The sequence below is a fragment of the Hemicordylus capensis genome, chromosome 1 (assembly GCF_027244095.1).
Source record: "Hemicordylus capensis ecotype Gifberg chromosome 1, rHemCap1.1.pri, whole genome shotgun sequence".
Classification (NCBI taxonomy): Eukaryota; Metazoa; Chordata; class Lepidosauria; order Squamata; family Cordylidae; genus Hemicordylus; species Hemicordylus capensis.
In genome coordinates this window covers 306,560,325-306,574,372 of record NC_069657.1, presented here as the reverse complement: position 1 = coordinate 306,574,372, position 14,048 = coordinate 306,560,325, and the positions used below count along the sequence as shown (strand labels likewise).

General features: G+C 42.2%; 1 protein-coding gene across 12 annotated transcripts in view; it reads right to left on the bottom strand.

The window, feature by feature from the left end:
- Nucleotides 1–14,048, bottom strand: part of KCNQ5 (potassium voltage-gated channel subfamily Q member 5) — a 576,092-nt gene that overhangs the window by 24,240 nt on the left and 537,804 nt on the right. For all 12 annotated transcript variants that reach the window (XM_053286867.1, XM_053286878.1, XM_053286866.1 and 9 more), the window contains one exon: nt 8,514–8,734. In XM_053286867.1, the coding sequence (XP_053142842.1) occupies nt 8,514–8,734 (221 nt within the window). The remainder of the gene's footprint in view (nt 1–8,513; nt 8,735–14,048) is intronic.

The window sequence follows — 14,048 nt, the reverse complement described above, 5'->3', positions numbered from 1 at the left end:
CAGGGAGTTTATTCCAAAATCTTGAGGAGGCTATAGAAAAGGGCCAGCCCTGAGACTACACCTGATAAGCTGTAGGCAACCTCAGGCAGACCTCTCCAGAAGATCTTAATAAGCAGTGGGGATCTTGAATTAGAAGGTGCTCTCTTAAATACCCTGGACCCAAGTCATTTAGGATTTTATAGGTAATGACCAGCACTTTATATGTTGCCAAGAAACATATGGGTAGCCAGTGCAATGCTTTTAAAATAGGAATAATATAGTCTCTTCGGGTTGCCCCAGAGACCAACCTGACTGCCATATTTTGTACCACCAAATGCAGTTTCTGGACTATGTATAAAGGCAGCCTCACATACAGTGCATTGCAATAGTCAAGTCTGGAAGTTGCCAGCATATGTACCACTGTTTTAGGTCATTCTTCTCTAAGAATGGTGTATCTGGTGTATCAGCCTAAGCTAATAAAAAGCTCCTCTGGCCACTGCCTCCACCTGAGAAACCAGAGCAAGGTGTGGATCAAGAAGTACTCACAGAGTATGTAACTGTTCCTTCTGGGGGAGTGTGACCCCTTCTAGAACAGATGGCTCCAACCCCTCTCCACAGCTACAGTCCTCCCGAGTGAGTACCTCAGTCTCACTGTTCACTATCTCAATTTGTTCTCCCTCATCCAAGCAGGCATTTAGGGAAGTTATGCCATTCCCTGATTAAGATGCCATCGAGAAATAGATTTGGGTGTCAGTGTACTGGTAGCACCCCCGCACCAAGTCTCCCGATTATCTCCCCAGTGGTTTCATGTAGATGAGGAAACAGTATGGAGCCTTGTGGGACACTATACAAAATATTCTGTTTAGAGGAGGTATAGTCTTAAAGTGACACTATCTGGAATCTCAAGAGATAGGAACAGAACCACTGCAGAACAGTGTCTCCTGTCCCTTCTGCAGACGATCCAGATGAGATACCATGGTTGATGGTATTGAAAACCTCCAAGAGATCCAAAAGGACCAAGACAAATTCCATACTATAGGTCTACAACTACAACTGTTTCCTCCAGATGTTGCTGAACTACAACTCCCAGTATCCCAAGGTACAATTTATTACGGCTGAGGATGCTGGGAGTTGTAGTTCAGCAACATCTGGAGGAACCCAGGTGGAACATCTGGAGGAACCACTGCACTAATCCAACAGAGAATGAAACCCACCACCTGATGACAAATTATGCTATATCTACTTCACTAACTACAAGAGATTCCTGCTACAGTGTTACACAGTGACTAGCCTTGGGCTTCCATAATACAGTCAGTGCATGAACTATTTTAGGTAGCTTCTATACATAGATTATTACTAATTATTATTAGTAATGTGAGACAACTGGAATGAGATGGTAGATCTGCCTCCAGAGCCCTTTGATGATAGTACAGTCAGGCGCCTTGTGACAGATTTTGTATCCTAAAGAATATAAAGCGAATGGGCTGTCTCACACACCTTGCTCTTGACCCCAGGCCAGCTCTCCCTAAATTCTTGTTAATTCTGCATGTTAGAAAAAACACAGGATTGGTTCTTGTGTGCTCCCCCCGACCATTAAATAGCAACGATAGGGACCCCTAATCTGGATCAGGACCATGGTGTTTGTGGAAATTCTTTAACCCTGTTCCTCCACCATGGTCTTGAGATGGATCAGGCCACATGTGGCTACTTGCCCCAAATGGCATCATTAGCTAAGAGCTCTGAAGGAGGGGAATCCCAGCAGCCTCTCTTCTCTGCTAGTTCCTGACTTCCTGGGGTCTGCTCTGGCATACAGGAGCTGCTTCCCTCTCTCCTCCCTTGATGAATCTTAATGGCACAGATAGTTCCAAGATTACTATGCATTTCCAACTTTCTCATTGGAATGCAGCAGGAATCCAGAGAGACACAGCAATGCCTGTGTGGATAGGTGGACATGTACTATGAAAACAAGATGAGATTGCCCTCCACTCACATATTGTTTCTCGTTTGGTCATCAGAGCCTGCTGGAAGATATGCATCAGAGAATGCGTGGGCGGGTAGTGTCTGATGTCATAACAAAAGATAAGGGTTAAGCAGGAAATCTCTCAAGGAGTCATGATGTCCCTCTCCCTATGTTGCTCCCGCCAGTTCAAGCAAGGGAAGTTTTCCAAACTGTCATGAATGGTACTGGAATAACCAATGATTAGTGTTTGTGGATATCCAATGTTTATATAAACCCTTAACTTGTATTTAACCCTTCTGCCTGTGTGAACTGCAAAAGGGTGAACTTGAATTAAGAGATTATGGCTGCCAAATTCTGACTGCTTATTCAATATGCTACATAAGTTTCTTACTAACATTTATCAGAGAGCATTAACTGTTATTTATTTTGTGATATCCTTTGGCAGAAGTCTTGGCACTGTTTAGTTTCTCCTACTTAATTAAAAATGAAATCCTTCTGTTCTGAATGACGATGTGTAGAATTGTGAGGTTTTCTAAAAACCATAGGAACAATAATTCTAAGGTTAAATTATTCCATCATGAAATTGTTCTTAAAAAGAGAACAGGAAGATATTCAACCAGTATGAATCATTTTGCTTCCTGTTCCTGATCTCTTGGTGTCTTTTGTACAAGACATTTTGTACTTAGGTACAAATGAATGGAATAAATGGATTGGAGGACACCATCCATACCTGTTCCAATACTCAGTGCATGTCACTAATATGTCACTTGAGGGGGGGAAGGATGGTGACGGGAATGGGCGCAAGATGTCACCTTTTTTTTTTTGGCCAGGATTTTTGTGCCTTTAGCAACTGCCTGGAAAATAGTTAATGCAGATCTAGCAAATGACATTAATCTACTAGAGAATATAAAGACAGCATTATATGTGAAAATTACTCATTAAAAACCATCAAGCTACTAAATAGGGCCTCACTCCAGAACAAGTTAATCCAAATGAGGAACATGTTTGTGTACTGAAAGGAAAAGCTGTCATTTATAATACATGAATTAGATGAAAGCACAGAGGAGGAGGTACATTCTTTCCATGTTTTTTTTTTTAAAATACACTGCTTACCCTGAGGACTGCAAAATTACTCTAAAGGCTATGGAAGGGCAGAGTTCATGTGAGCTCACAGAAATAGAAATGGGAACAGAGTATGACCTTACAGCACTCTTTTTCATTAATTAAATGAAATTGTATAAATTTCCCATGATGGAACACTTGGATGGGTTAGTCAGTAAGTTGCACCTTCACTTCAAGATGCACTGAATACTAATTGTTACTTACAAAAGACTAGAAAAATTACATGATTGCATATAGATTAAACATCCTTTAGGTAAAATCACAAATTCAAAATGAGTAGTTTGGAATATGATCTGCTGGGACATCATATAACAGAAGCTGTCTCAGACTGATCACAAGTCATAAAATGGGAACTGAAATTAGGCAAAACCTTTTAGTGGGGCTTTCCATTAGCAGACTTGGCAAAGCAGTCTAGGAGGCAGGGGAGTATCTAGGGTAGGGCAGGCAGGGCACGTGCCCCGGGCACCACTTGAAGGGGGGTGCCATTTTTTAAAATGAAATTTTTTTAAAAAAATGGCAGCCGAAAACAAAATGGCCACCGCATATGCTCAAATGGCCTCTGTGAGGCCCTAGGCCATGCCAGGTCTCTCAGAGGCCATCTGAGCATACGTGGTGACCATTTTGTTTTCAGCGGCCACTTTTTTTTTAAAAAAAATAATAATTAAAAATGGCCACTGCACATACTCAAATGGTCCCTGCGAGGCCCTAGAGGCCAGCAGGGGGAGAGGGAATCTTTTCAGACCCCCACACATGGCCTTTAGGAAGCCCCTCGAAGGGGCTACAGGTTAAAAAAAGAGAGTAACAAATTAATATGTCACTGTACACATATTTAGTTTGGCACTATGTACAGAGTCAGGGCTTGTGAATACTGAGCTGAAGCTTATGAGCTAGGATTGTATTCATTTGCTCTTACTTTGCTTCTTGTGATAAGTGAGTTAAATGTGATGTCTTAATAATTTGGCTGTTAATGGTGAGTTTGTCTTTGAATCAGTGTGAAATCCTTAGTATTAAGGCCCACTGGGAGTTTCTTGCTCTCTTTCTCTCATTTTAACTGTCTTTCTGAAATACTTGAATATATTCTAAGCAGTGACACAGTTTACTCTGCATATCCTTTAATTATTTTCAGAGTATCTGGGAAAAGTCAAATTCTCCATTTATTTTTAAAGCGTATGTAATAGTGACGCTACAATGCATAGTAGAGAATTAGACAGGCACTTCTGTTTAGTTTTCCAAGTACACCTCCACATAGTATTTGGGTATTTCATGAGCCCCAGCATACTGAAATTTGTAGTTTCCCATCATTTTTTGGTCTGGCTACACGTCCACTGCTAAATAGTTTTTGAAATATTAAAAGATTAACGAGCTTGACTTGTATTTTTCAGCTGATATATGGTAAAGTTATCTGAAAGGTGGGTGTCAGATGTTTGGACAGGGGGCGCAATTTCAGTGTTTGCCCTAGGAGCTCTTTTCCCTAGATACGCCTCTGCTAGGAGGGTCTGAAGAAATTGCTCCCACACAAAAGCAAAAACAGGATAATGATTTAGGTGGTCAGAAGAGATTCTTACGTTAAGCTGGGAGTGGATTACTTATAATGGATCCACTTTAGAGTTGCCCCCGCCCACTTCTGTGCCTCTTAAAGCAATCTAACACAGAGAAATGTACTAAGGTTGCAAATTTTATGCATTCTTACTTGGCAGTAGTTCATACTGAATTCAATGGGATTTACTTCCAAGTAGACATGTATAGATTGCACTGCATGTGAAGTTTTTCCTGGCATGGAGGCAGTGAATGATGGGGAAAGCTTCACTTGATATGTCTCTGTATGTCAGGCAGCTGTTAAAGTTTCAGTTAAAAAGCTAACAAACCTACATACTCTTCAAAGCAAGAAGTCTCTTCTAAAGTCACTGGCAGATTAACGGAGAGGCAATAGAGGCGACTGCCTATGGCGGCAAAATTCCTCCAGCGGCAAATTTTGTTCATTGGGGGGGAAATTCTTAATGTGTATAACTGCCGCCATGCAGGAGCGCAGTGACGGGAGCTCCCTTGCACCTGCCAGCCTGCCTCCCAAATTATGAGGGTGGCGGGTCAGAGCAAGACATTTGCTGGCGTATGGCACCGAGAGAGTGGCGATACGCCTAACCCAAGCCTGCCCACCTCCCAAATTACTGCAATCACCCGACTTCAGGCTTTTCTGCATGCGTGTGCATGTGCAGAAAGGCCAGAAGTCGGGCGGTTGCAGTCATTTGGGTGGTGGGTGGGTTTGGGTTAGGAGGGGTATCACCACTCTCTCCGCCAAGCCTGCACACCTCCCAAATGACTGCAGTTGCCCAGTTTCAAGCCTTTCTGCACGTGCACACGTGCAGAAAAGCCCAAAGTTGGGCGATTGCAGTCATTTGGGAGGTGGGCGAATTTGGGTTAGGAGGAATATCACCATTCTCTCAACACCACATGCCCACAAATTTGTCTTACCCCGACCTGCCGCTGTCATAATTTGGGAGGCGGGCTGGCAGGTGCGAGGGAGCTCTTGCCATCACGCTTCTGCACGGTGGCAGTCTTAAATGTTAAAAAAAAAAATGATTTGAACTCCCCCCTCCTTCCTCCCTTGCTACTGGGGCGGCAAATCTTTGGCTGCCTACAGCCGGCAAATTGCTTAATCCGCCCCAGCTCCACTGCCCATCAATATCCAATGAATGTCACTCTCCCTATCTATTCATGCTAGGTTGCCAATTTCTTCCCCTTGAAGGTTTAAGAGTTGCATCTGAAAGGCAGAATCAAGGGGGCTATTCTTACATTCACAAAAATCGGGCTAGGAAAATCCTAGCCCAGTTTTTGTGATTGTCAGAACCACCGGGCTCGCAGCCGAGCCTGGTGGTTCTGGAGCAGCTAACCCGCTCCTGTAGCCCACCCCTTAGCCCGGGTTTGTGGAGCGAGCACTCCGCAAACCTGGGCTATCTGCTCTTGAGTAGCCATGGTGCGGCTCCGCGGCATGGCTATTTGTGAGTAGACCCCCGGCCGGGAGGCTTAAAAGCAGCCTCCCGGCTCGGGGGGTCTCCCCAGTATGCCCTGCGCTCTCGCGCAGGGCATACTGTGGCTTCCGGGGGTCGTGTGGCCCCCGAGCTCTCCAGCACCCACCGTCTCCGTCTCAGAGCCAGCCATCGTGTGGGCGGCCGATTCGGCTGCCCAGGGCTCCCTGCCCGCTTGTGAGCAGGGAGAGCGGGCTTAGCCCGCTCTTCCCGCTCAGAGCCCTAAACCAGGTCTCACTGATCGTGAGACCCGGTCCAAGGTCTCCTAGCCTGCAGCTACAGATATGGGGAAAGCTTCATGCGCTCAATTTCATGTAGTTATTAAAGGCATAGGAACCATGCCAGAAAAATGTGGCCATTCTAATGACTGCTGTCTTATTTTGTAGCTATGAAAGAGTGTAGCCCAGAGTGGATAGTTCAAGACATAACATTTCTGATGCTGAACAGAGTTGTACTTATTTAATCAGATGCAGGGCTGCTATCTTTTCCCTACCACTGTGCCTTTCCTATTTCTATCACTGAGTAGGTACCATTTAATAGGTAAGCCTTTTGTCACCATTAATGAACCTTTACCACCATGTTAAACACCCGCACACACACACACACACCTTTGCCTCCCAATCTCTGACAACTTTTAAAAAGTCTCTAAAGACACATTTATTCACCCAAGCTTTTTAACTAGACTTGTGGTTTTTAATTGTTTTAAGGTTCTAATTTCTGTTTTAATTTGTTTATGTTGCTGTAAACCACCCAGAGATGGAATTTTGGGGTGGTATACAAACACAAATACAAATAAATAAATAAATAAATAAAATTAAACAGTGTCAGCACTATCAGGCTGCTGTCAAAGGAACCTCAGTAGAGTTTGTGTGGGTGTGGGGAGTGTCAACCCTAATGAAATCTGATTGATTTATTACATTAAATAAGATTTGCATTTGTGAAATGTCCATAATGTGTTCCAATCAGTAGTTTAATACTGTACAGTGCAATTGCTTTGAGCGATAGCTTTTTCAAGGTATGGACATGTACTGAAAACATATACAATATTTTAGGTTTGTTCACACAACCCTAAACAGGGTCAGAGGAACAGCCAGGATAGGATTGCTGTGCACACTCCCAAACACCAAGGGAAGAAAAGAGAGTGATTGTGAGGGAGGCAGGAGCTGGGCAGGATGGCTGTCCCCGGCATTTTATCAAGGGTGGACAAAAAGCCATTCTATCCTTCTCCCACCTCCCACATGATCACTCTCCCATCCTTCTCCTCCCCCCTTGATGTTTGCATTTACATGACTATTGACTGGGAGTGCGCACAGCTGTCCTACGTTGGCTGGGTGCTCCTCTGACCCGGTTTCGGATCATGTGAACAAGCCTATTGATTTGGATATGAAATGGTGCACAAGGGTGCTATTGTTTGTGCATGGGGATTTCCAGTGGCAGGCCTTCCCTGCCCATTCAGAGTGGCATTTCATGAGGTACAATGGGCTACCAGGACATTTCTGCTTATGCGTTGTAGGGACAAGATTGGATCCAGATTTAGTGGGAACAAGATCTTCAGACACAGTTTTGAACCTACAGGAAGAGGCCTCTGATAATATCTGGAATTCCCTGTATATGTGAAAGCACAGATGCATAACCTTGGTCATGACTTCAGCAATGGAAACAGCATGACTTCAACAGGAAAAATAGCACTCCAGCACAGCATTTCCCAAATGTAGATGGGGCTTCATAGTATAGGAATGAAAATTAATTAATTTACTGTAATTGCAAACTGAATGACAACCCAGGAGCGGGTCTTCCATGAGGTGAGGTTAGATAGCTGCTTTGAAAGGCAGGTTTTGGGGACACCTGTGGGATGTCAAAATGTCCCCCCTCCCCCGCCTCCACTTGCCACCCATCACCACATGAGCAGCTTTTCACTGAGCAGTGCAAAACTCTCCAAAATGGCCTTCTATCTCTGCTCCTACTCTGCAAAAGGCAGAGGCCAGCAAAGGGAGAAGGAAGTGGACTGGGCCAGTAGTATGCTGGGCTAGAGTGATACCATGGAGATTCTCTAGGGCAGCACAGTACGTACTAGCTGAAAAACCTCTTTCTGCTTTCTCCCTTTTCAAAACTTAGGGAAATGCAGGGAGTGACAAGAGTGAGGGTGGCTCTGGCTCTGCAACATGTATGTGAAATAAGTGGTGAAGGGTGTGATGGGCTGGGTGTGTGTGTAGATAGAGGAGATGAGTTGGGCAGAGTGTAAGGAGAATAGGTGAGAGACAGAGAGACTGGAGGCAGAGCAACTGATGGGGAGGAAATCTTTGGCACTGCAGGAGGAGGTGTTGGTGGTATATACTTCCCCATTTCAGGTGCCACAGGGGTTTGAGCCACTTTTGTGACAACTACAATGAAAAGGAAATTTGACTTAAAAAACAACAACAAACCCTTACTATCTGGCACTGGCTTTGGCTGTGAACTCTTCAAACGCAGGGAAGGTCGGAAGCGTGTTCGGTCATTGAAGCTCCAGCTCTTCTGTACTTTTGTTGGGCTGCCCTCTGCAGTAATGTCAGTACTTGGTGATCTTCTGTCACCAACCGAAGGTTGCCTGTTCTTGATACTCTGTCCTCTTGGGCTAGCCATCCGTACCCGTTCCTTAAAGCTTAGCTTTTGACTGTGAAAGCAGAGAATGTATTTTACTTCATATTTCATTCACTCCAACCCACTGCAGTTTTTGGATAATGCTACATAGATGTACAAATATGCCCTGATTCACACATCAGCATGTGCTCATGTGCATATGAATCTACTACATGAGTGGAGGGCTCCCCAGTTCCCATCCATGTTAAAGGAATGGTTGTGTGGATCAGCTCTCTCCACTGAAATGAATGGGGGAGCTCCATGTCAGCATTGTAAACTTCATGAGCAGAACCAATCATGGGACTGGGTTAATAAGCCCATATTCCACAGCATATGCATGGATCTCCATATGCACACTTTCAGGCTTATAGAAGGAGGAAAATATGTGGCATTGCACCCTTTGGCAGTGGCTCCTAGAGTAAGTTCTGATATAGGTTACACTCTACACTGAAACTTTGCTTTTAAGGAACCATATATGTATTTCCTTCACAATGAGTATGTGTATAATAATTCCTACTAGTAATATGATTTAATTTCTAGTTAACTTTTTAAGATGGTTTCAGTCATTCTCATTGACATATTGACATTTTGTTCATCTACTGAGAAAAATCTCCGGTTGAGCCTCTATATATCACAAAAAAGTGAAACAAAATAAAATATAAACTCTTATCAAACTTAGCCTTAGCACAGCTTTTAAAAAACGTTTAGACCAGTTGTAACTATGTTTTCAAGTTCCACAGTGAAGGTCAGTGCATTTCTAATAATCTGTATTGGAATAATGTTTTTCAAGTGCTGTTATTTTTGCATGCTATTTGTTAGAGTTAAGCAGGCAAGATTAATGTTGTTATCCATGCATTTTCCCAAGACATTACATTTTTCAACACTCAACAAACAGTATTAGCAAACATTACAATTTAAATTCCTTGTTACTTACAATACTCATTTGGACAAGACAAAAAAAAAAGAATCTAAACAAACCTGAAAACAATTAACACAATATTCAGTAAACATTATTAGTGGGATGAATAGTTCACAGGAATATGACAATACACTGGGTGACTTTCTGGCAACTGATTGGGTGCAGAACCCACTAATGGACTGAGAATGGAAAACAAGTCAATTTTAGCTAGCACATCAAAGGTGCCATGTAGCTTGAATTTTCAGGTCTAAATTAAAATACCAAAAGATGCAGACTGCTTATCTGTGGGTGATCCTCCCACATTGTTTACTTGCACATAAAAAGTACTTAAGAACTCATACATTGTAGATTGCTTAATAGTGCATGTTCATTCATATGTTCATGTTTTTTGTAAATACATATTCATTTACAAAGAAAAGTGTATAGATTACATTTAATTGAATACTAGAAATATTCACAGTCAGCGTGTTATGGGTGGGATATAACAGTTACAGATTCCATGTTTGTGTGGCATGGAATTGTGCTACAGTTTACAGCTTCAGTACTGTCACTGGGAACATTTCCCTGAACAGGGAAGTCACTGAGAAGGGAATTAGACAAACACATGTTGCTTGTGCTGCAAACGGAAGAATCTCCAAAACTTGACCTGATTTCACTGGTTCCTGTGATGGGGACACAGCGTTCTTGTAGGAACTATGTTGGGAACTATGAAGGTGCATGTGGCTAAGATTATCTGACCGTTGCTATAGCTGCTAATCAAGTTGAGGTCTTGTCTGTTCTGTTTATGTCATGGCCTCTTAGTGCATCCTAGTGCAGCATGACAGTACGAAACATTTGAAATGGAAATGTATTCTACAGCTACCAAGAAACTTTAAAGTGTACTGTTCCATGCCTAGTTGCCTAACCAGCTGCAATCTAAAAAGGAAATGTTTTTCTGTATGATTATACAAAATGGAATGAAATTATGAGACACTGTGATTATGGAGCTCCTAGATAATCAAAGAAATTTGTACATGCAGCCTGTACATCTTATTCCAAAATACAAGCATAGCTCAGGCAGGGCATAGGATACCATATGCAGCAAATCAAGCACATGCTGGACAGCTTCTAATGAAGTCATTTTAGAAACGGTTGTAAAACAATCAAGCTAATAGAAAATTGTATAAATGTGTGTTTTTATTGTGGCAGTCCAGAGAGTTTCCAGAATTTTCTTAGCTTAATCTCCTTTCTTAACTGCAGAAAAAATGCACATTTATTGGGCAAAGATGACATACAGCCTTGAAACTTAATTTTTTTCCTTTGTTACATCTTTACCACTATCCCGCTTCTTAATTAGGTTTATTTTTTTAAAAAGAAAATTTCAAAGTTTATTTTGCAGTTACATTTCAGTCTTATTTGCTTTGCAGTAATTTCTACTGATTATGAAAAAAATCACAAGAAAGAAAACGGGGGTGGGGGGTGGAATCTCGAAAGTAAAATCAAGTAATCTGCAAGTAATTAGTAGACTCACATGCAGTATTTTAGCACCACTTTTGCTCCAACCCCATAGTCACCGTGACTGTATGAAGCCAACAAAACACAGTTCTGTATTCACAGATCTGTGAGTTCTATATTTAATTGTACTCCACTTTATGTTGTAATTCTGATCAGTAAGAGCTCAGATCATAGGGATATCTAAAATGGGGATGGTGATACATATAGAGCATACATGTGTACGGGTTTAGCTGATGAGATTAATAACTAACTTTTATTCTTGGAATATAATGTCACCATACTATATATATGTATTATTTGCATAATACAAATATATATGTAGCTGTTCCCCCTACATACTAAATTTGCTTGACCCAGAAGTAAAAAAACAAACAAACCCAAAAAACTGAATAAAGAATAAAATTATTGTTTATCTTTTTTGGACATCCCTTTGCTTCCCATATTAAAGACAGATGAAGTAAAAATCGAGTTGAAGAGACAGTCCAAAAGCAAAAAGAACTGTATTTTTTCCATCAATTTTTACTGCCAGTGGGGCGGGGGCAGGACGTTGCCTACTAGCAATCGGACTGGCTGGAGCAGCTTGATGAGTAGGTTGTTCCAGCCAGTAAGAACAAAACAAAAAGTTAGGGGGAGAAGGGATTGGAGGAAGCTCTCTGCTTGGGAGAGTTAACTGGCTATTTTGTAATTTTGATCTTTCTGTGTTTGTTTTTGTTGGGGGAGTGGGGTGAGAGAGATAGAAAGAAAGAAAAGGTGGGTTGGATGGTAAGGCTTGCAGTGTGGGAGAGATTTGGTGAGAGAGAGAAAGAAAGAGGCTTGGTGGGGGAGAGGGAGGGAGGCTTGGTGAGAGGTGGGCTGAGAGAGAAAGAGAAATGAGGTATGGCAGAGGTTGGTGAGAAAGAGAGAAAAGAGGCTTGGTGCGACAGAGAGAGAAGCCCACGATTGGCTCTACCTCTCACTATCCTTGGCTCTGCCCATCTGCCCTGTCTGGCGGCCCTCCCCCCATCTTGGAAGCCACCAGCTGCCACTGGTATAGTATTCAAATTATGTGGGCAGAGAGAGGGAGGGGGCTCAAGTTCACAAGCTGCAGTTCCTGTCCCCCCCACCCCGCCACCACCCGTTTAGCTAAATCATGCCTCTTTACAGCTGCCTAAAAACAGTAGCTAAGTAGTTGGCACCCAGCTAGATAAGAAAGCGGGGCTCCTTGTAATTCAAGGACAACAGTGTGTTGGGTTGTGGCTTTACTCTCCAAGATAGACACACCTGGTCCTTATTAACCTGTTTCCCTGAACTCTTGCCTAGCAGTACTTTAGAATCATGTCTCCTTGCATCTTGCCTTTGTGAACCATGGAATCCTGACTGTTTGTAAGCTTTATCCTGAAACTCTGGTCTGTTTGTAGTTTAGAACAGTATTTCCCCTTGTTCAGATACTTCTTTTTGTTAATCTGCTTGGGAATTTGCAGATTGTCAGAGTTCCCAAGGGACACCAGTCCTCATCCTACTTGAACTGAGGAAACTTTGTTGACTTGAACCCTCATATGAGGGGTATTAAGCCGCCATACTCACTTCCAGACTTGCACTGCATGCTTAGGATAAGCATCCCTCACTGCGCTCCTTGATCTGGTCCTTGCACGTGAAGCATACAGAAAAGGAGCCAGCCCTAATCTTTTATTTCTATATGCAAGGGAACCCGGCAACTAATCCTCTATCCAGTAGTTCTCAATCATGTTAGACATGCAACCCACCTGGAACTTAAGGCCTACTTTCCATTGTTTTTGTTATGTCAGTTTTTCTTATTTGAATTTCAGTCTCCACACACTTGTAATTTTATCTGTCTTTACCTTTCTGTTTTGCTCACTTTCTCTTTCACTTAAATAGACCCCCGCCCTCCCAAAAAGTGGTTCTGGTACTGCCCACCTTAACAGCCCTCCGTGCCATCTGTGAATTTTCTTCTGCCCCTGCAGATTCAGCTGGTAAATTGGTGGTGGTTGTGGGGGACGGGACAGCAGTGTAGAAGAAGTTGTAGCATGGGCAAGTTTGGTGTGCATCCTCTCCCTCACCTAGTACAACAGCCTTACTCATAGTGTCTAGTTATGGTCCTTTCCCTAACGGAAATAAAAACTGGGAACAGGATATTTTAATACTTGCCTTCATATGGACCACATTTCTATGCCATTTAGTTTGCTTCATATTCTGTTATTTAAGGTTGAATACTAGACTTAAGTACTGGTCAGAGTAAAGATACTATCTACTTTAGGCATCTGTTGTGTAGGTTGCTTGCCAAGGAACTAATTAGAATTCATTAAAATTATTTGCTGAATGTAAGCAGCTAGATAGCTCAAGTAGAGATCAGATTACAATCTCAATGAAGGAGATCAACAATAAATTTGGACTTATCTTGCAAAAAATGGAAGAGTGGGCAGGTGTGGGATTTTCACTGCATTTGGCTTCAAGTAATCAGAACTGGAGTTAACTCACTACTTTCCCCTTCTAAGGTCTTTGTTTGTCTCATAGACGGCCATTTTTGTGTGTGGGAGAGGGTGATTCTGTATTTTTCTGACTTTTACTTATATATCTTGGATACACTAGAGGTCACTGTGGTTCCATTGCAAAACTACCAACAAAAAACAAAACAAAAACCAATCTGCTAGGACTTCATTAACTTCTAAAAATCATAGCCCACACTTTTGAGATATGAGATAGACAGCATAAATAATTTTAGACGTGATCCACACACTGAAAATACAACTACTATATTATATTATAGCTCCACCAACATTTTAGCTCCACCAACATTATAGCTCCACCAACATTTATATTATATTATTATATAATATTATAGCTCCACCAACATTATTATATATTATATTATAGCTCCACCAACATTTTCACCACAGGATTGCAAATAACAAAAAAGAGTGGTGGTGATGTGGTAAAA